Source organism: Oratosquilla oratoria, chromosome 14, assembly GCF_046742065.1.
Source record: "Oratosquilla oratoria isolate Oo_2021 chromosome 14, ASM4674206v1, whole genome shotgun sequence".
NCBI classification, from domain to species: Eukaryota; Metazoa; Arthropoda; class Malacostraca; order Stomatopoda; family Squillidae; genus Oratosquilla; species Oratosquilla oratoria.
The window spans coordinates 61,370,775-61,392,459 of NC_134790.1; the positions used below are offsets into that span (position 1 = coordinate 61,370,775).

The 21,685-nt window shown below is 37.3% G+C and overlaps 1 protein-coding gene across 11 annotated transcripts in view; it reads right to left on the bottom strand.

The window, feature by feature from the left end:
* Positions 1–20,788: 20,788 nt before the first annotated feature.
* LOC143032886 (pleckstrin homology domain-containing family F member 2-like) overlaps positions 20,789–21,685 on the bottom strand; it is a 215,611-nt gene continuing 214,714 nt past the window's right edge. For 7 of the 11 annotated variants that reach the window (XM_076198101.1, XM_076198102.1, XM_076198103.1 and 4 more), the window contains one exon: positions 20,790–21,126. In XM_076198101.1, coding sequence (XP_076054216.1) covers positions 20,995–21,126 — 132 coding nt within the window. In that variant the 3' untranslated portion in view covers positions 20,790–20,994. Of the gene's footprint in view, positions 21,127–21,685 lie in introns of all 11 variants that reach the window. The other 4 variants (XM_076198097.1, XM_076198099.1, XM_076198096.1 and 1 more) reach the window with 2 other exon arrangements.

Genomic DNA, 21,685 nt, shown 5'->3' on the forward strand with positions numbered 1-21,685 from the left:
TAATTTTAGGAAGGGATACCGGACAGAATATCAATGAAGGCCAAAATATCATGATGGGATGTAATGACAGTGGAAGACAAAAGACCACGATGGGATGTAATTATAGTGGAGGAAAAAATATCACAGTAGGATACAATGTCACTGGAGGACAAAATATAATTTTAGGAAGGGATGCCGGACATAATGTCAATGAACGACGGGAGGCCGGCGTGAATCACGGTGACGTAGGGGGATAAAATGTACAAAAGAGATCGGATGACTGTGATCGACCAGATGTCCGTGATGGGGGAAGTGTTAATTTTGATGGGAGAAATGTTAATGAGGCATTGAATGTCAATGAAGGACCAAATAATAATATAGAGCAAGGTATAAATAAAAAACAAAATGATAATGTAAGACATTATATTGAAACTCAAAATGTGTCAAAAAGAAATAATCACGAGTTTCTTAAAACCATGTACTTTAATGCTCGTAGTATTAGGAACAAATTTCAAGAAATACAGGCGTATGTCAAAAGCGAAAATCTCGATATGATAGGAATAACTGAGACATGGTTAAATAGTACAGAGTTCGAAACTGAATTTAATATTCATCAGGATAGAAACCACAAGAAAGGTGGGGGTGTTCTGTTGTACGTTAAAAACAATGTTTATGCTTGTGTTTTAGAGAAAGTGAAACATGATGCATATGATAGTTTGTGGGTTGAGTTAACACAAACAAATGGAAAAAAATGAATATAGGTGTAATATATAGGCCAAAGACATTATCATTAGCAGACGACAAACTGTTATTTCAGGAACTGTCTAGTTTCTGCAACCGGGATTTATTGATAATGGGTGATTTCAGTTTTACTGACATTGATTGGATGACCCTTGAACATGCCCATATAGGTAGTCGCTTGATTTATTTTCTTGGTGACAATTACTTAATTCAGCATACAAAAAAGCCCACAAGATATGGAAACTTACTCGATCTATTGATCACTCGCCGCGAAAGCATGGTAACTGATATAGAAGTCCGGGAATCTGTTGCAAATAGCGATCACAACTTAGATTCAAACTCCTAATTTTTTTTAGAATAGATACTTGTGTTTCTTAAATACCTGATTTCAGTAAAGCTCAGTTCATAGGACTACGTCAGGAGCTTCAGCTTACAGATTGGGAGGCAAAATTAAACGAAAGACCTGTAGATCAGATGTGGGAAATATTTCAAAATACGCTCACTAAGATGATTCAAACTTACATTCCTTTTAAGGACAGACTCAGGACAGATATCAGGCTCGCCCAAAGTGGTTCGACAAAGAAACTGAAAAAAGTATTGCTAAAAAGAGACAGGCTTATAAGAAATATAAGTGCTCGGGTGCATCTAATGACTATGAAAGTTATGTATCAATACACAGAGATTTAAAAAAGACAATAAGAAAAAGAAAACGACGATACAAAATGAACATCGCTGATAAATCCAAAGAGAATCCCAAAGAATTCTATAGTTACATTAGAGATAAAAAGGTTGTTAGAAATCACATTGGTCCACTATTATCTGCTGACGGTCAACTTGAATATTCAAATGAAGGAATGTGTAATATCTTAAACAATTATTTTAGCTCGGTATTCGTAAACGAAACACCTCAAAGTGAACTCCAAACTGAAACCTGTGATAAGTCTAGGGTAAACTTACTCACTACGGTAAATATAACAAAAGAAAAAATAAAAGGTGTACAGATAAACTCAAAGCTAACAAAACACCAGAGCCTGACGGTTGGCATCCAAGAATCTTAAAGGAAATGAAAAATGAGATTGTTGTTCCATTAGAAATTATTTTCAAGAAATCCATCATATCCGGAGATGTCCCAAGAGAATGGAAGCTAGCTAACGTTACTCCCATATTCAAAAAAGGTGACAAAAAGAAACCAAATAACTATAGGCCTATAAGTTTGACTTCAATCGTAGGAAAAATAATGGAAACTATCATCATCATTATCGAACATCATTTAGAAAGTAACCGTTTGATAAATGATAGCCAGCATGGTTTCAGACGGAAGCGTTCTTGCGTGACTTACTCGAATTCTACAATACAGTTATCTCGAATTATGACAAAAGAAACAATATAGATTTAATATATCTAGACTTTGCAAAAGTTTTTGATACCGTCCCACACGAAAGACTACTTACTAAATTAGCTTTACACGGAATAAGTGGTAGCCTATTAGGTTGGACTAGTAATTGGTTGAATGGTCGAAAACAGAGAGTTGTTCTAAATGGAAAAACTTCTAGATGGAAAAATGTTACAAGTGGAGTTCCTCAGGGTTACGTTCTTGGGCCACTTCTATTCATAGTATATACAAATGATATAGACCATGGACTAAAATCTGCTGTTTCTAAATTTGCTGATGATACAAAACTGTGCGGAATGGCAAATGATCACTTAAACCAATTAGATATTCAAGAAGATTTAGATAAATTACAGCAATGGTCTGAAAAGTGACTAATGAAATTTAACACAAGTAAATGCAAGGTAATGCACATAGGTAAAAATAACAGTAAGTACGATTACAAGTTATTTGGAAATTCGTTAACAAAAGTGGATAGTGAAAAAGATCTCGGCGTAATTATCAGTAACGACCTCAAATCATCCAAGCAGTGTATTTCAGCCTCTGAGAAAGCAAATAAGATTCTAGGACTGATTGCGCGATCTTTTGATTTCAAAAGTCCATCACTCATTAACAAGCTATAAATCGTTAGTTCGTCCACATTTGGAATATGCTGTTTCCGTATGTCACCGAATCTCATTAAAGACATTGACAGACTTGAAAAAGTACAACTGCGAGCAACAAAACGGATTCCAAATATAAAAAATAAATCATACGAAAATCGACTAAAACATGAATCTGTTTTCCCTAAAAAAAGCGTAGACTCAGAGGTGACTTGATACAGGTCTTTAAGATTCTAAAGGGAATTGACATCAAAAGTGACAAAATTTTCACATTGAATGAAAATCAGACAAGAAACAATGGTCTCAAACTGTCCGGAAATAGATTCAATTTGGAAGTAGGTAGAAACAACTTTGCCAACCGTGTAGTTAATAAATGGAATAAACTTCCTGCAGAGGCAGTGCAATGTAGTTCAGTTCGAAGCTTTAAGAATCATTTAGATAAACACCTAAGCAAGATGCTGTAATGATTATAATTTATTTTATATTATTTGTTTTTGTTTTGTTATCATTTGTCTGTTTGATTTTCATTTATTATTAGTTAAATGTCAATTTATTATTATTTACTATTTATACCTATGCATTTATTTATGTATTTTATTTGTTTACATTATAGTTTTTCTTTATTATATTATTTTATTATTTTTTTTTTCGCATCCGACCTAGATATGGACCAAAAGGTCTCCTGTCGGCATGCTCCACCTTTGTAATCCTTTGAATTAGACAGAGTTACTTCTCATTACTAGATAAATAGGATTGAAATCAATGCATCTGTTTATGAAGTTGCTTTTAGTTACCCAACACCACATCACCGCATGCATACGTACACTGTACATATGCAAACTCGCTCGAAGCCTAGGAGGGAAACTGAGAAATCCATTTATAACCTCGTTCGCGTATTTATGAGAAAACAAAATAGAATCAAATGTCTGGTTAGTAATTGAAAGTAAATGAATTTAAGTATAAATATGAACATTTGATAATTATATATTTAGTTCATAAATATGGATCTTTGGAGGGAGAATAAAAAATACAAAAATAAAAAATTATTCGTTGGCTACGTCTACGTTCGTACGTCACGTCCATGCCAAACTTTCGATGATCGTACATCATGGAACGATTTCTAGTGAAGATGGTTTGCCCTCAGTTTCAGTCTTTTCAGAATCGAGGGAGTGTTTTGATGGCAGGAATTTACTGGACCAGCAAAGCCTAATTCAAACTCTACGGGCAAGGGCCAAGGAAAACGAAAACCAGTAAAGCATGAATCTACTATATGCTCGTGGAACCTAGATTGGCTTGAAGTGGATCGGGGCAGTGATGTCTAACGGTGTATTGCAAGGCTTGTCGTGCATTTCCACCAGCAACCACTGCCAGGAGAAACAGAGGCGCTGTGTCTGCCGGTCAATTTCACCCCTCCCCCTCCCCCCAAAATTAAAGGCTGATTTATTTAAAAAAAATATATATATATTTCATGCACATGAGTAATGAGTTAGCCTTCCAATAGTTTGAAGGAAATCGAACCTGCAAAAACATGGCTCTGGAAGTACCAAAAATGGCTCTGGTGAAAAAAAAACAAAACAAAAAAAAAACGAAAAATGGCTCTGGAAAAAAAAAGTATTTTTTCCCCTGCTTAACACATAGTGGAACATAACACATTAGTTTGAGGTTGAAATACCGTAAGTGTTCTTTACTCGTTTTCATCTTATGAAAATCCCTCGAAATCCGGTGGTGAGGTACTTGCATCTTGTGATGGGCCAGGTTTACAGACTTGAGCTGGTGGTGCAGGAGTGAAAAAACTCGTTATTTTTTCTTGAAGATCCATAATGTGAGGCAGTTTCAGGGATGGTGCTGTAAGTCGTATAATCAAGTAAGAAATCGACGTATGAGCGGAGTTGAGAAAGCCTAACTTCCTTCACGTTCACATCCGGCTCCTCTTCACTGCTGCTGTCCTCCCCTTCACCGGTTACAGAGGCAATGATTTCGTCGTCGTTCATTTCATGGTGTCCCTGAACTTCATCTTCCTCCTCCAGCCACTCACGCACATCATCAACCAAGTTCGTCACACACATTTCTTACATTTGCTCCTTCCTCAAGTTTCTTGAATAAGTCCAATTTTTGCCGCACTGTTAGAGCAATTCGCTTTCGTTTCACAACTTTATTAGGCATGATGACACAAGTGTATTCGTAGTACTGTATAGTAGTGTATTGTAAATAGGTGTTGTATGGCATTCACCCCGCGACTAGCGTCGTCTATATACCCTGCCGCGCGCCATCTGGTGTTTACATTTCAAACTACTGTAACTCGGTATCGTTCGCCTCGCGTACATGGCGATTTTTAGTTTTTTTTTCGGGCAGCTAAATATTATTTTCGAAAATAATATTTAGCTGCCCAGCTGCTTCAAAACGTCCGGATAAACAGAAATCCGGATATGTGAAGGCCGGATGAACGAGGTTTGAGTGTATATATATATATATATATATATAATATATATTCCTATTAAATGCTATAGCACAAGTGTCATTTTTTAAGAGAAAATTTCTCTAACTCTCTGTATTTCCTTTTCTCTTCATAATTCAAACTCTGAAGGAAATGGAAAAAGGCTCCAGAATATTGATTCATTTTACCGACAGCTGTTTCAACCATTACAAATGGTCATCTTCAGGGTAATACAATACATCAAAACAAACATGGGTATATAAGGCCGAGTAAAAACGGCAGGGAGAGGTCACTCGTAAGGTGGGAATCTGTCTATCCTACCGAGACGGAAAGGGTAACCGGGACAACTTCCCCATGTGGGATTACGTCCTGGAAGTCTGGACACAATCCCCATGTGGGTTTTTGTCCCGTGGTGACGGTCTGTATTTTCTATTGGAGGGGAGGACATAATCAGATGAAATCTGTACATTTAAGATAGGGTTTCGTAAAGCGATGCTCACTGCCTCAGCTACTACTAAACTTCCACAATTGTTGTCATGGTGGATGATTGTTGTATCTCTTATGAGATCTACTAGGGGCGGCTTTTTATCGTGGGCATCGACAAAATGTTGGTGGATGGCTCCGTTGTTACGGTGAGCCTGCAGTCGTCTTCTTAAGGTCGTGAGGGTATGGCCGACGTAGCTAACATCGAGGGGCTTGCATGCCCCTTCAGAACATTTAAATTTATATACTACGCCGGTTTTAAATTCCTTTGGACACTCGGGGACGGTGCTGCTTTTCATAACAAGGGAGTCAATCAGGTTGGGACGGCTGAAGACTTTCAGTGAGACCCTTTCGTAGGGCTCCTGAGGTGAAACACCTCTAGAGATAATCCTACGAAGGGTATAGACTTCCTGTCTGTAAGCAGTGCCAAAATCTAATTTATGGTAAATCATTAGGGTTTTCTCCGCGTTGTCAGCAGTGGTCTTGACTCGGGTGTGAAACTCTTCCATATTCTTCCTAATGACATCTTCTATGGTGTTACAAGAGAAGCCATTATTCGTTAACACCTGTCTAACACGTTCAAGTTCTGTATGAACAGCTTTCCACGTGCTGCAATGGGAGAAAGCCCGCCTAACATAAGCACCAACTACAGACCTCTTATAAGAGTCTGGACACTCACCCCTGGCATTTAGGCACCGCCCAACATTGGTATCTTTTGTGAAAACAGAAGTAGCGTAATGGTCCTCTTTCTTTTCGACAAGGACATCAAGGAAGGGAAGGGTTTTGTCCTTACTCTCTTCGATGGTAAAATTGAGGACTGAATTTGCTTTGAGGGCGTCTGCTAACTTCCTGGTATCGCTGCTTTCTCTGACGGAAATGAAAATATCATCAATATATCTGGCGTAGATCCTCAGTCTATGGTGACTATTGAAGGTCCTAGTTTCTACAGCAGCCATGTGAATGTTGGCAAATAGGACACCTAGGGGTGACCCCATCGCAACACCATCCACCTGACGGAAGAGTTCTCCTCTGTGGGAGAGGAAAGGTGCCTCCATCGTACATGCTGCTAACATTTCCTTCAATAGCCTGTCGGGTATTGAAAGGGGGGGGGGGTTCGGCCAGATCTGTAAACGTAGTCCAGGATGATTTCTATAGTTTCTTGGACAGGAACATGGGTGAAAAGGCTCTCCACGTCCAGAGATGCAATGTCTTCGTCAGGATCAGAAGTTCTCAGGATGTCAATGAACTCAGCAGCAGACTTCAAGGAGTAACCAATGGGGATGAATGGAGTTAATATATTGTTTAAGATTTTAGCCATCCTATAGGTGGGTAATGCCATTTGTGATATTATGGGCCTGAGGGTATTGCCAGGTTTGTGGGTCTTAACAGTTCCATTACCCTGAAGATGACCATTTGTAATGGTTGAAACAGCTGTCGGTAAAATGAATCAACATTCTGAAGCCTTTTACTATTTCCTTCAGAGTTTGAATTATGAAGAGAAAAGGAAATACAAAGAGTTAGAGAAATGTTCTCTTAAAATCATTGACGCCACTTGTGCTTTAGCATTTAATAGGAATTGTTTACGAGAAAGACTTTGCCCAAAACATATATATATATATATATATACAATACAGTATATATATATATATATACAGTATATATATATATATATATATATACAGTATATATATATACACTTTTATCAACCATAATGCACTTTAATTCTAAGCCATCTAGGCGCATGCAGAAATTGAAACGTAGTACGCCCGAGGACTCGAACCCCATGTGGCGAGAACATTACCAGTGCCGAGTGACTAGACCAATACACCATCAAGAGAGATAGAAGTTGATAGCAATTTTTCTTATAAATCTGTATGCTTGACTTACACATACACGAAATTTTGCGTTCAACCCATCTCCACTATGATAGTACATTGGTAAGTATACAAATGCGGGACGTATTTGAACAACACTGAATGGGTCCCAGTAATTAGAGATACATTTTTATCAACCACAATGCACTTGAATTCTAAGCCATCTAGGCGCATGCAGAAATTGAACCATAGTACACCTGAGGACTCCAACCTCATGCAGCGAGAACATTACCAGTGCCGAGTGACTACACCAATACACCATCAAGAGATATTTAAGTTGAGTGCAATTTTTCTTATATATCTGTATGCTCGAGTTACACATACACTTAAGTTTGCGTTCAACCCATCTCCACTATGATAGTATATTGGTAAGGATATGAACGCGGGAAGTATTTCACTTTTATCAGTTCGATGTATTAGAAGTTTCAAGTCCTGTGCAACTTCCTCATCTATGTAACTGTCATCACTGCAGGAATCGACAAGTGTTGTTAACTTTCACCCATTGACTGTTGTCGAGGTGGCCACTAGAGGCTCTGAGGGAAAGTGGTTCCAGAGATAGTGGCAAAGACCGATAGCTGGGAGGAGTCGAACATAGTAGCTGTCTTACCTGTAGGTACCGGTGCCTTGGACATATACACACAAGCAAAATGGCCTTTCTTACCATACTTATTACAGGTAGAATTTCGAGCTGGGTAAGTAGTACGCCTATGATGTAGTCCACAGAAACAACATCTACTCTTCATGGATAGAGTGGCTGCCAATACCTGATCTTCAGCAGTCATCACACAATCCTCAGGCATAGGTTTATTCTTCACAGTATCATCCCATGATGTCTGAGCATGATCAGGGGTCACCACAGTGGCGGTGTGCACAAACTGAGGAGTTATGGGACTGTAAGAGCTGGCATTGCATTGAGCCAAGTGTAAAGAATAAGCCTGATCATAAACCACCTGTAAATCTGAAGTCTTATTTTCTAAGAGACATTGGCGAATCAAAGGTGAGGTTTGACCATTAATAAAGGCATCCCTAATTAACTCTTCCTTGTACTGTTCTGCACTAACTGCCTTTAGGTTACAATCTTTACCTAACTTATGTAGTTCTCTCAAAAACTCATCTAAAGATTCACCAAACTTTAGTTGACGAGTTATGAGCAAGTGCCTAGTGAATATTTCATTGGGTGTCTTTACATACAACTTTTGCAAAACAGAAATGGCAGAATCATAATCAGTGCATTCTTTGTTATACTCCTAAACATTATGACTAACACAGTTCACAAGAGTTATTAGCTTGTCAGGTGCATTTTCTCCACACTCTTGAATGAAGCTGGAGAAAGTCTTGTACCAGTGTTTCCATTCCCACAGTGCAGTTGGGGAGCTGGGGTCCAAATCCAGATGGGCCAGCCTTAGTAGTTTTTCCATTATTGAGCTGATTAAATTTAAATAACAATAAGAGACTTGGCTGCTGCTCCCAAGCTTTAATCAACTCAAACACAAATAGATCTGAAAATACATTACAGAATATAACATATATAATAGAATATAAGTTAAGTCAGAAAATGCTACATTTTATACAATATTTCTTTCATATAATTTACTGAATATACAGAACTCATCATATGGGTAGACGCAACATAATATACAAGATTTATACAATGATTGAATAAGTAGGGGAAAGGAATTAACTTCATAAAGTCATGACTGTTACTCCAACTAGTCCCAAACAGACTATGACAACGTAGCCAGACAGTTTCTTCAATTATTTACAGAGCATGACATGCAGCCAAACAAACAGTTCAGAGTATGAAAAAGTCCAATGACAAAATATATTGCATACCTTCCTAAATTGCCACTAAATGCCTTAATTTCCCCTGTTTGGCTTACCTCCCATTTTTCTCCATTTTCTTTAACCATCTCTAGTCCCCTGCCCATTACCCTCATATTTACCTCCTGCACCACCCCATCCATGTACACATTGAACAGCCATGGCAACATGACACATCACTGACACAGCCCCACCTTTACCTCAAACCATTTGCTCAATTTCCAATTCTAACACAGGCTCTACTACTCTCATAAAAATTCTTGACTGCCCTTAACAGCTTTCCCCCGATCCCATATATCTGCAAAACCTCCCACAAAGCCTTTTTCACATAAGGGCCCAAAAAAAGCTTTCTCACATATCTGCCTTACCACAAAAATCTGATCCACACAGCCCCAATCCTAAATGCACACTGTTGCTTACCAATTACTCCCCCTGTTCCTCTCCTGATCCTCTCAAAACCCTCCTATAATCCTTCACAACTACACTTAACAAACTGATCCCTTGTAAAACAGAACTATACTGGCACTCCAGTCCTCTGGCACTCTACCCTCCCTCTGACATGCATTAACCACTTCAGTACGAGTCAAATTCTCATGCACAGCATCAACTGCCATATGTATGATGCATCACACTACTCAAATTATAAAATATAAAGTCACTGCTGTATTACCTGTTCTCTTTTACTCTGAGTAATAATGAATACAGAAAACATGATCAAAGCAGTTCACAGAATCCGGGGGCAACTCATGTTCAACTATAAAATAAATATATATATATGAGGCTGTCTGGAAAGTATCCAGCCATTATGAATATTTATAGAATTGGTAATGCAATCCTAACAAAAATTGGCAGACATGCAAAATTGTGAAGCATTCCACATAGGTAAATTCTGACAGATCTTACTGCACATGTGTGAGTGGCCATAGTCCCATGTGACAACTCAATTACTGGCCAGACACAGTTGAGTGAAGGTGTGTACTGTTTGACCATCGCATTGACGCAGGTGACTTTCATTGGCTAGACTGGGCTTTTGTTTCTGGGTCACAGCTGTAGACCTATGACTCATCTCCAGTTATTACTTGTTTTCGGAAATTTGAGTGATTTGTAGCAGCTTGAAGCATTTCCTGTGAAGTTTTAGCACAAAATTCCTTCTTCTCATGGGTCAGGAGATGCAATGGTCAAACAGTACACACCTTCACTCAACAGTGTCTGGTCAATAACTGAGTTGTCACAAGGGACTATGCCCACTCACACATGCACAGTAGGGTCTTCTGTCAGTGTCTGCCAACTTTTGTTACGATTGCACTACCAGTTCTGCAAATATTCATAATGGCTAGATACTTTCCGAACAGACCTCATGACATCAAGACATAAGACACTGGCATCCTCGTGTACCCATTTGTGCCTCATGATGCCTACATAGGTGTCACCATACCAAAGTGGTTAAAGAACCTCACTAGCCAGCCCACTATTACTGTACCTACCTTCTTTGCATAGCATCTATCTAACCCAAGTGCCTTTCCTACTCTCATAATTTTCAAAACTACTTGTACCTCATCTTTTCTCATTTCTCGTCCATTTCCCTCTCCCATCATCTTAGCTCCTCCCACTAGTGCCACCAATCCCTATCCTCCTCCACATTCAACAGCTCTCTAAAATACTCTGCCATTCTTCCTCTTACTGCCTCCTCTTCCATTAACATCTGTCCATCTGTGCCTTTTACCTTTTCATTCTTTATTTGCTCAACTTCCCCTCCCTCTTTTAGCTTCCTTTCAAAACATCTCTTTATTACTTTAAAATTTTTGTCAAACCCCTTCCTCATTTTACATCTGCTCTCCTCTTTGTCTCCTTTATCATGTTTTACTTCTCTTTTTTTTTTTTTTTTGTACCTCATATGTTTCCTGATTCCTACTTTGCAACCAATCCCTGAATACTCACTTCTTCTCTTCTACTACCTTCTTCACTTCATCATCCCACCTCTCACTACTCTTTCTTCTATTCCCTCCCATCCTCCTTGTTCCACATACCATCTTTGCACACCTTGTCACTCCTTGAAACACCCCTATTCCTCTTCTACTCCTACCTCTACCCTATCCTTCACTATTTCCCACATTTCTCTCACATTCTTCTTGTACTCCTACTCCTTTTCCTTCTAATGTACAACAAAACAGATTTTGAGAAACTCAGAGAATTTTTTCAAAAAGTAAACTGGGAAAACTTCTTAAATGAAGAAACAAAAATAGAAGAGAAATAGAGTACTGTATATTGAAAGAAATTTATAAAGAAGAAATAAATATGTACCAGAGCAGAAGCAGGAATGGGTAACATTACGTGCTGGTACAACAAAAAATGTAGTGAGACTAAAGATAGAAGAGACAAAGTTTGGAAAAGATTAAAAAAAAAAGTAAGTGGCAAATATATATCAAACTAAGAAATAGGTAAACATATGCTGGGAAGAAAAAAGAAACTACAAAAAAGACATGATAGACAAATGCAAAGATCAACCTAAACTATTCTACACGTATGTAAATGGTAAATTAAAAAATAAACGTGAAATAGTGAAACTGTGTCAAGGGAATGACAAATATATAGATGTAGAAATCGCTGAAATTATGAACAAACATCTTAAATTTGTATTCACAATTGAAAATACACAAAATTGGGATAAAGGATAGAAGGATTCCCCCCAATGAAAGAAATAACTGATGACACAGAAAGAAATAATGGACCAAATAATAAACCTTGATGTCAGAAAATCACACAGGTTCAGATGGAATTGCAAATTGGACACTAAAAGAATTTATAGATGAGCTAATGATCAAAATATATAAGATAACAGATTGCTCACTCAAAGATTGGAAAAATGCAAATATAGTACCAATATATAAAGGGGGAGATAAGGAAGACCAAACAAACTATAGACTAGTTTCCCTTACAAGCACAATAACTAAAATATGTGAAAAAATGATCAAAAGTAGATGGATTAAACATCTGGAAGAAAATAGCATACTGAATCCAAAACAATTTGGCTTTAGACATGGAAGATCATGTGCCACAACTTGATTTGCTATTACTCAAGGCTAATAGACATAATGCAAGAAAGGGATGGATGGATGGATTGAGCTTTCCTCAATTTACAAAAGGCAAATTTTGATAAAGTACCCCACAAAAAGCTAAGAAAAATAAAAATAATAGGTGTACAAGGAAAGTTATTGAAATGGATGGAAGATTTCTTGAATGGGAGAAAAATGAGGGTGGTACTTAGAAACAAAAACTCAACCTGGGTAGAAATGATAAGTGGAGTCCCACAAGGTTCTGTATTAGCTCCAATAATGTGTGCCATATATTCAAATGATATGGATGAACGTGTAGAATGTTATATGAAGTTCTTTGCAGATGACACAAATCTACTCAAGAAAGTAAGTACAGAGAAAGACTGTGAATCACTACAGAGAGACCTGGATAAAGTCTGGAAATGGAGCCAAATTTGGGAAGTGAACTTCAACATCAAGAAATGTAGTATAATAGAGCTTGGAAAAAGTAAAAATAGAATATCAGGGCAATATAAAATTTATACAAAGGAAGTAAAAAAAAAAGTTAGCTCAGAAAAGGACCTAGGAGTAATCATTAACAAAGACATGTCACCAGACAAGCATATTAACAAAATAGTCAGAGAAACCTACAATTTACTAAGATCAATAAAAGTGGCCTTTAACTACTTGGATGAGGTAATGGTAAAGAAAATATTAGTCACACTGATAAGACCAAGATTGGAGTATGCTGCAACACTATGGACACCCAGCACAAAAAAGAATATAAAGAAATTAGAAAGAATCCAAAGAGCAACAACAAAGATGGCACTAACACTTTCAAAATTGACATACAAACAGAGATTGTCCAAACTGGAACTACCAACCCTGGAACAGAGAAGAGGAGAGCTACTAGCCATTTACAGAATCATGAAAGGCATGGAAGTCCTTGACAGAGAAGATATATTAAAGTGGGATAAAAGAAAAACAAGAGGACATGAAAAGAAACTCAAAAAGGATAGTTATAGAAGAGATCTGAAAAAGAATAGTTTCCCACACAGTGGTGGATGTCTGGAATAAAGTGGACGAGGCAACAGTGTGTGCAAAAATCGTACAAGAATTTAAAAACAAACTAGATGCTGAAAAATACAAAGACGGGTCACTACAAGCATAGCTCCCTTCCCGTATAATACAACTAGGTAAATACTTACTTTTCATTTACTATGTTTTTTTTTTTACTCTTCTAGTGTTGAAAATAATGAAAAAAATTCTGTCATTAATATATTAACATTCATGAGTAAATACAAAAGGTTTCATTGGGATACAATGCCACAAAACAAACTTGGAATATTGTGTAGTTGGTAGCTTTTGCATCTTATTCATGAACCTATATCCTTACATATTTCATCACTCCAATGGTAATATATTTAGCACTGAAAAAATCTGATATGGAAATTTTCTTATTTTGGAGTGTAAGCAAATAATTTCATCATTATACAATTGAACACAACCAAAACAAACTTATAATATTATGTTATGCAAATGAAACCCTTCGGCTTACTGCTTTACTAGCATACATGTATTCTTTCCTTTCTTCAAACAACACCACAATGTTACTTTAATTTTTCATATAATTATATACCAAAAGTCCCCCTTATTTACCTAGTTGTATTATACGGGAAGAGAACTATGCTCGTAGTGACCCATCTTTGTATCTTTCAGCATCTAGTTCGTTCTTAAATTCTTGTATAGTTTTTGCACACACTCAGGGCTGTTTCTAGCTATAGGTGGACTAGCCGTTTGCCTAGGGCCCCCAAGCAACCAGGGGCCCCCAGGGTAGCTTGGAAAATTTTAAATTCCCAGGCCACCTGGGCACCTGATAAAAAGTTGAAATTTCTATTTTAAAATTGTGGTTCAATTGAATTGGGTGAAACTACATGAGTTGAACACAGTGAATCATACAGGCAAGGTTCAGCTATATAATAAGTTAGACCCATCATTCCCATTAACAAGAAGATTAAACAGAACAAACAACAATAATGGCATCAAAAAGAGGTTATCCCAGCAGCACAGAAAAATGAAAGAAAAAGAAAACTAATGAAGAAAAACATTCAAAGGATAAGGGTAAGTAATTTATTTTATAATATAAAGAAATATTCTAAACATTTGCTTTTATATGGTTTCTGAATATTAGGAATGGTGATAATTATTTTAGACTATTGTGGTTGTGGATCATTTAGCTTAGTTTTATTACTTTAACTTGTGTAACATATTTACCAATGCAGAAAACTTTCAAAAGTGACAACTTTGTGACTAGTTCAAGCTTTAAAGAAAAACTGTACTTAAAAAAATATATTAACATAAAAACAAATTGCAATTTTCTGTATAACTGCAGTCTGCAACATCACTGTAATGATCAAATAAGAATACCCGCTCATGATCTATTTTTGCTTGATAGCCTATTGAATTTTGTCTTTGCAGGAGTAATTCTAAATTATTTTGGAGCTCCGGACATTGTGCCAGAGGGATCTTCTGAACTTCCTGACCAGGAGGCTCCAGGGCCACCACGTTCTTCAGGATCTCCTTCTGTCCAGGAAACTCTAGGACCATCACATACCTCAGGAAGTATCATCTGCACATGTACATGTTCAGCTGCCTGTTTTCTCTAAGCCAGTAGATCCAGCTGACTGGCCACCAGTTCTGTCCGATTCATTCAGGACTGATGCAGTGGGCAGAGGGCCATTTCAGATTAGTTCTGATTTCACATTCCCCAAAAAAGAAGATGGCAGAAGTTTTCATCATCATTATTTTCACAGAACATTGGTTAATGGGGAAAAGATAAAGCGGACTTGGCTTATCTACTCAAAAACAAAAAATGCCCTCTACTGCTTTTGTTGTAAATTATTTTCAACAAAGGAACACAAATTAGTGACAGAAGGACTGACAGACTGGAAAAACTTAAGTATACTTTTGAAGAGTCATGAAAGCAGCCCAGAACACACATCACACATGTCAACCTGGAAAGATTTACAGCTCTACTTGCAAATTGGAAAGACAATAGACCACGCTGAAAGGACACTATTGGAGGCTGAAAAGAGGCACTGAAGAGATGTCCCGACTCCCTTGATCTCCATCATCCGATCTCTAGCCGAGAAATCTTGCACTTAGAGGGTTATCAAACACGTTACACCAGCAAAATAATGGGAATCTTTTAAAAGAGGTAGAGCTGCTTGCTAAATTTGATCCTGTCATGAAGCAGCACATTGAGCGTGTTGAGAGTGGTCAGTTCAGCCATTCCAGCTATCTTGGAAATAGCATCCAAAATGAGCTTATTGCCTCAATCAGTGGGAAAATATTGGACACAGTGGTGACTGAGATTAAACAGTCCAAATATTATTCAGTCATTTTGGACTGTACTCCCGATGTAAGCCACCAAAAACAGATGTCAGTCATCGTATCAAATCAGCCATCCTGAGTCCACTGCTGAACAAATGCCTCCTTCATAGCATTCCATGATTCACATGACCGTGCCATCTTCTGCCACGTCACTCCTGCAAACTTTTCGATCTCGTCTCTCCACCTTCTGTCTGGTCCCCCTCTTCCTATCTCGCGCCGTCCACTCAGTAATACGCTTGGTCCATCGCTCATCAGTCGTTCGCACCAACTTACCTGCCCAATTCCACTTCCTCCCCAATATCTTTCACTCTAGTTGTGGTTAGGTTCAGACATGCCAGGGGAATGAAACTCACAGTAACTCTATGTACTTGGCTTTACTTAACTCTAAACACCTAAAGGGAGAACTTGACGTGTGGAGATGATTGTTGCCTGGAGATGACTGTTGCTTGGAGACGACTGTTGCTTGGAGACGACTGTTGCTTGGAGATGACTGTTGCTTGGAGATGACTCTTGCTTGGAGCGGAGAGCTGCTTGAAGATGTGTCCTGGAGTGAACTGATCTCTTGGCTTGGTCCCCTCCTTATAAAGGAGGCTGGTGCTGACCCAGGCAACATGTGCTGGCTCCTGATTGGCCCGTTTAATTTTCTTGTGGACGCTCTTGCTCACTATGCTTGCCAACTATAAAAGTGTAATGAGAAATAGACATTTGGGAATGGATGCTAAGAGGAGATTGTGTGAAGGATTGTGCCGACAGTACTGTTTGGGACAGAGACATGGAACAAAAGAGAGGAGGAGTTTGAAAGTGTTTGAGATTAGGTGCCTGAGAAGTATGATGGGGGTTACTAGGCTGGATAGAGTGAGAAACAAGGAGGTGGAAAGGAAGTTGAGAGACAAGGTGGGAAAGAATGTTGGGATGGTTTGGATGAGTGGATTGTGCTTTCCTAAGATCTACAAAAAGCATTTGATAAAGTACCACACAAAAAGCTACTAAGAAAAATTGTTGAAATGGAAGATTTCTTGAACGGGAGAAAAATAAGGGTGGTACAAAAACTCAACCTGGGAAGAAATGATAAGTGGAGTCCTACAAGATTCTGTATTGGCTCTGATGTTTGCCATATATATATATAAATGACACAGATAAAGAAAAAGAAAAATAATAGGTGGTGTACAAGAAAAGATGTTGAAATAGATGGAAGATTTCTTGAATGGGAGAAAAATAAGGGTGGCAGAAAAACTCAACCTGGGAAGAAATGATAAGTGGAGTCCCACAAGATTCTGTATTGGCTCCGATTATGTTTGCCAAATATATAAATGACATAGATGAAGGTGTGGAATGTTATGTGAACTTCTTTGCAGATGATGCAAAACTACTAAAGAAAGTAAGTACAGAGGAAGACTGTGAATCACTACAGAAAGTCCTGGATAAAGTCTGGGAATGGAGTCAAAAGTGGCAAGTGAACTACATAAAAAATGTAGTTTAATATTGTTTGGGAAAAGTAAAAATAGAATATCAGGGCAATATAAAACTGGTACAAAAGAAGTAAATAAAAAGTTAGCTCGGAAAGGGACCCAGGTGTAATCATCAGCAAAGATATGTCACCAGACAAGCATATCAACAAAATAGTTGGAGATATCTTCACTTTACCAAGATCAATGAAAGTGGCATTTGACTACTTGAATGAGGAAATGGTAAAGAAAATATTAGTTATAATGATAAGACCATGATTGGAGTACACTGCGACACTATGGACACCCAGTACTAAAAAGAATATAAAGAAACTAGAAAGAATTCAAAGAGCAATGACAAAGATGGCACCAACACTCTCTAAAGTGACATACAAAGATTGTCCAAATTGGATCTACCAGCCCTGGAACAAAGAGAAAGATATCTATTGACTATTTACAGAATTATGAAAGGGATGGCAGTCCTTGACAGAGAAGATTTATTAACCTCTTCACTCCGGGGCATATCGCACGTCTGGCAGCATTAGCTGCCCGACGTGCGATGTTGCGCCATAATAATCACATTATAAAAAATAAAGTCAGTGCTCAATCGTTCGTTCTCTTTCACCAGTGAATTTTGATAACCATAGAAAATATGATGAAGCCAGTTTAGAGAGAATGGAGGTTACGTAGGTACGACTACAATAAATATAATCAAGACGCCGATGTCGGCATCATCATGTACCCACTTGCTCCTCATGATGCCTATGTAGGCGTCACCGTATGGAAGTGGTTAAAGTGGGATAAGAGAAAAACAAGAGGACATGAAAAAACTCAAAAAGGATAGTTATAGAAGAGATCTGAAAAAGAATAGTTTCCCACACAGAATGGAAGAAATCTGGAGCAAATTGGATGAGGCAACAGTGTATTAAAAAACTATACAAGAATTTAAGAACTAGATACTGAAAGATACAAAGACAGGTCACTACAAGCATAGCTCTTTTCCTGTATAATACAACTAGGTAAGTACATCTCCCTTCCCAGTTTTATTTTCATCCATATTAATCTTGAAGAAACCTCCTTCCACTCCACCACACGTTTACCTATCTCTTCACTTACTAGTATAGCTACCCCTTCTCTCCATCATCCTCTTTTCACTCCTGACACCCTCCCAAACTCAAACCTGCCCCTCCCTTTCAACTTAGTTTCACTCAATGCCAACACATCCATCTTCTCATAAACATACTGCCTATCTCTTCCCTTTTACTCTCATCTGGAAAACTCCTCCCAGATCCTCTTATGCCTTTACTTTTTTTTAGGAATGTACCCTTTTGGGGCTACAGAGAGAAGGATATGCCTAGTCCTATCCCTGTCCCATTTTTGTTGCCTTTTACAACTCAAGTGGGAACACTTGGTGATAGTACTCTTCTCTCCCACCATAGGATTCAGAAGAAGAAGAAGAAGAAAAAAAAAAAAAAAAAAAAAGTCGTATTATATTAAAGTATCATCAATTCTCTATGAATAAACAGCTGAATGTACATAACAAATCAGTGAATAGAAAGCTTTTACTGACCTTAATATAAACAAGGTTAATGAAACAAGAGCTACAAGACCAATAAAATTTATTACCTGTGGTAAGATTATAGCTGTGGAAGACAACATGAAATCACTTTATGGAAGGTTAGTTAAGACTAAAATATTCTTCCCTTAAGCTTGAAGATAGGGACTTCAATTATTTAATGAATGTTTTGGAAATTTATCTTTGGAATGTCTTTTAAAATTCGAGCAAAACTTAAAGATAAACTACAAAGCTGATTAGAATTATTTTAAGCATATTTTAGAATCTAAATTTACAAATCTATTTTGATGCAGAAATAGAACCAACAGTAAACGGTCTATCACATACAAGGCAAGGCACTGCAAGTGACCAAAGTAACTATGTAATCAATTTATAACAAATATCTTGGAGCTCTTTATGCATGTTAAGTATTTCTTTTTTATCCAAACTCCCTTCCAGCATCATGAAAACCATACATTTATTACATCATCTGTATTCCTTTCCTACTAGTCTAAATATTGATATTCCTTTTCACAGAAATATGCTAAAACAACAACCAATGATGTCATCAAAACAATGTAACAAATATCATGTATGTATGTATGTATGTACGAGATATTTCTTAAACACTAAATACCTACACAAATTATGATATATAGATAAAAAAAAAGCACTGTAACATTCTGCAATAATCATTTTACATTTTGCTTGAGCAAAATGTATATTCTTTTCAAGCATTAATATAACTTGCATTTCTAAAAAGAAAGTGAAATATCATGGGACTGGTGAGTTTATATATATATATATATATATATATATATATATATATATATATATATCAAATCAAGTAACGTAGATGTCGTAACACAAGAATTAAATAAAAGTTAAACCCACTGTATATTTCAACCACAGTTAGTGGTCGAAATATACGGTTTACTCCGTATCTCAGCTTATCTTTTTCCGAGAGTGGGTTTAACTTTTAACATATATATATATATACATATATATACATATATATATATATATATATGTATATATATGTATCTGACCACAAGCATTTTGCTGTTCTGTTTTATTTATTCGCTGTGAATTATTGTACATTACTTGGCTATTAATAAATCACCAATTCCATTAAGCTATTTAAAGTAACTCATTAATGTTCTATGGCTTTTAATCCAAATGCTGCAAAGTTTTATTTATGGGTGATCAACGTCTAGTATTTATGATGTCTAGTGCATTGTGTTTTATGCCAATGGCAATGTCATATTCACATGTGTACACAGCAAACATTCAAAAACAGAAGTATGTACCCTCTGCAGTGTCATCGATCTTCTTGCAAGTTCATTTAATTTAATGGATGGGAACATTGGTACACGAGAAATCTGTGCAATCCAGTTTTAATAGCTGAAGTATGATAGTTTCTTATTTGATATATAATAGTTTTCTATTCACAATGTTAATTCCCACTTCATGCCCAATGTCATTCAACTAACTTTGAGAGGACGGTCTAGGGTGGATTTGATGTTTCTGTATTATTATATGCAAGGTATAGAAAAAATGCTTTCCTTCATGTGTAAACTCAGGTTTTCAACCCTGGAAGAAATAAAAATTGTCAAAACAACTGACAAAAGTTTGTTGAGAGAAGTTGCCACAGCTCTAAACATCCACATTTTTGTTTCTTTTCATCATTGTGTACAAAAAGTCCTAGTAATAAAATAATATTGCATATACCTCAAGAAAGCAAGTTTAAAACCCAATGAGAAAATAAAACTGCACATACTACAGTATTCTGGAAAGCAATATTTTGAGATAATATATTATACAGGGAGCTAACTCAATAATTCAAACTATTTCTGCATAAACTGTACATGGGCTGACTAAAAACATGGATGGAAAATAAATCCCCTTCAATGGATGCTGTCATCAACTTAATAGTAACCCAAATTATGCTATAAATATCAAAGAAATATGCGACCACTCTAACATGTACTGTACAAACGTCTGTAACACCAATTACCTACTGATCTTTAAACAAATCTTAATTAAATTGCACAGTCAATGTCCAAACTGTGAAAACAAAACATTTTAATATTTCTATAACTGTTTCAGCAAATTGTTTGCAAAACTCTATCCCAAAGTCAGAAACTCACCGCTACCAAGGTCTGAGGATGCCATCATTTTCCAATAACAAAATCAGGAAAAAGTCTGGGTGGCATTATACTGCTTTCATGATTGCCTCTGGAGCTCAGTCCAGTAGATCCTGAGTTGTCGTGGGCTGCTGTGGCTGCTGTTCTTCTTGCTCACCACTTACAGTAGCGGGTGCTTCAGAGTCTCCATTACTCTGATCCAACTTGTTCCCTTCATAAAATGTCATTGTCTGATAAGAGAGAAAAGAGAGAGAGAAAAAAGTTAATCCTTTCCAGCAATACTGGATGATAGACTTACCTATCATAAAAAATGTAATACATTTTTGTAATTCAATAACCTATTTATATACCAAGAGCTTTTTTCTCCTTATAAGGGAAGGAGCCAAGTCAAAGGCATGTACCTACTCCTAACCATTCCACTCCCACCCATCACCCTATCACCTCTTTCATCTTAGCTCCTCATGGATGATGGGTCATCCCTGTATCCTGCCCACTGTCCTGGGCCAGGAGCAATGTCGCAACACAAAGAACATCCACAGCATGGCCATTTCACTTTAATGCTCCCTCTCCATCCCCACACGCAGAAAATGAGATGGGGAGAAATCCCTTTAGGCTGCATCAAAAAATCTCTGCACAACAATATCATCTGTACAAAGTCACTCTTCACTCATCCCTATCTTATACCTTCTCCCTTCTTTGCTCAACAGACATTCCCCTCTTGCTCAATGCCCCCTTCACCCCCATCCATCCATCTCATCCTCGGTCATCCCCTCAAATCCACTCCCCCAA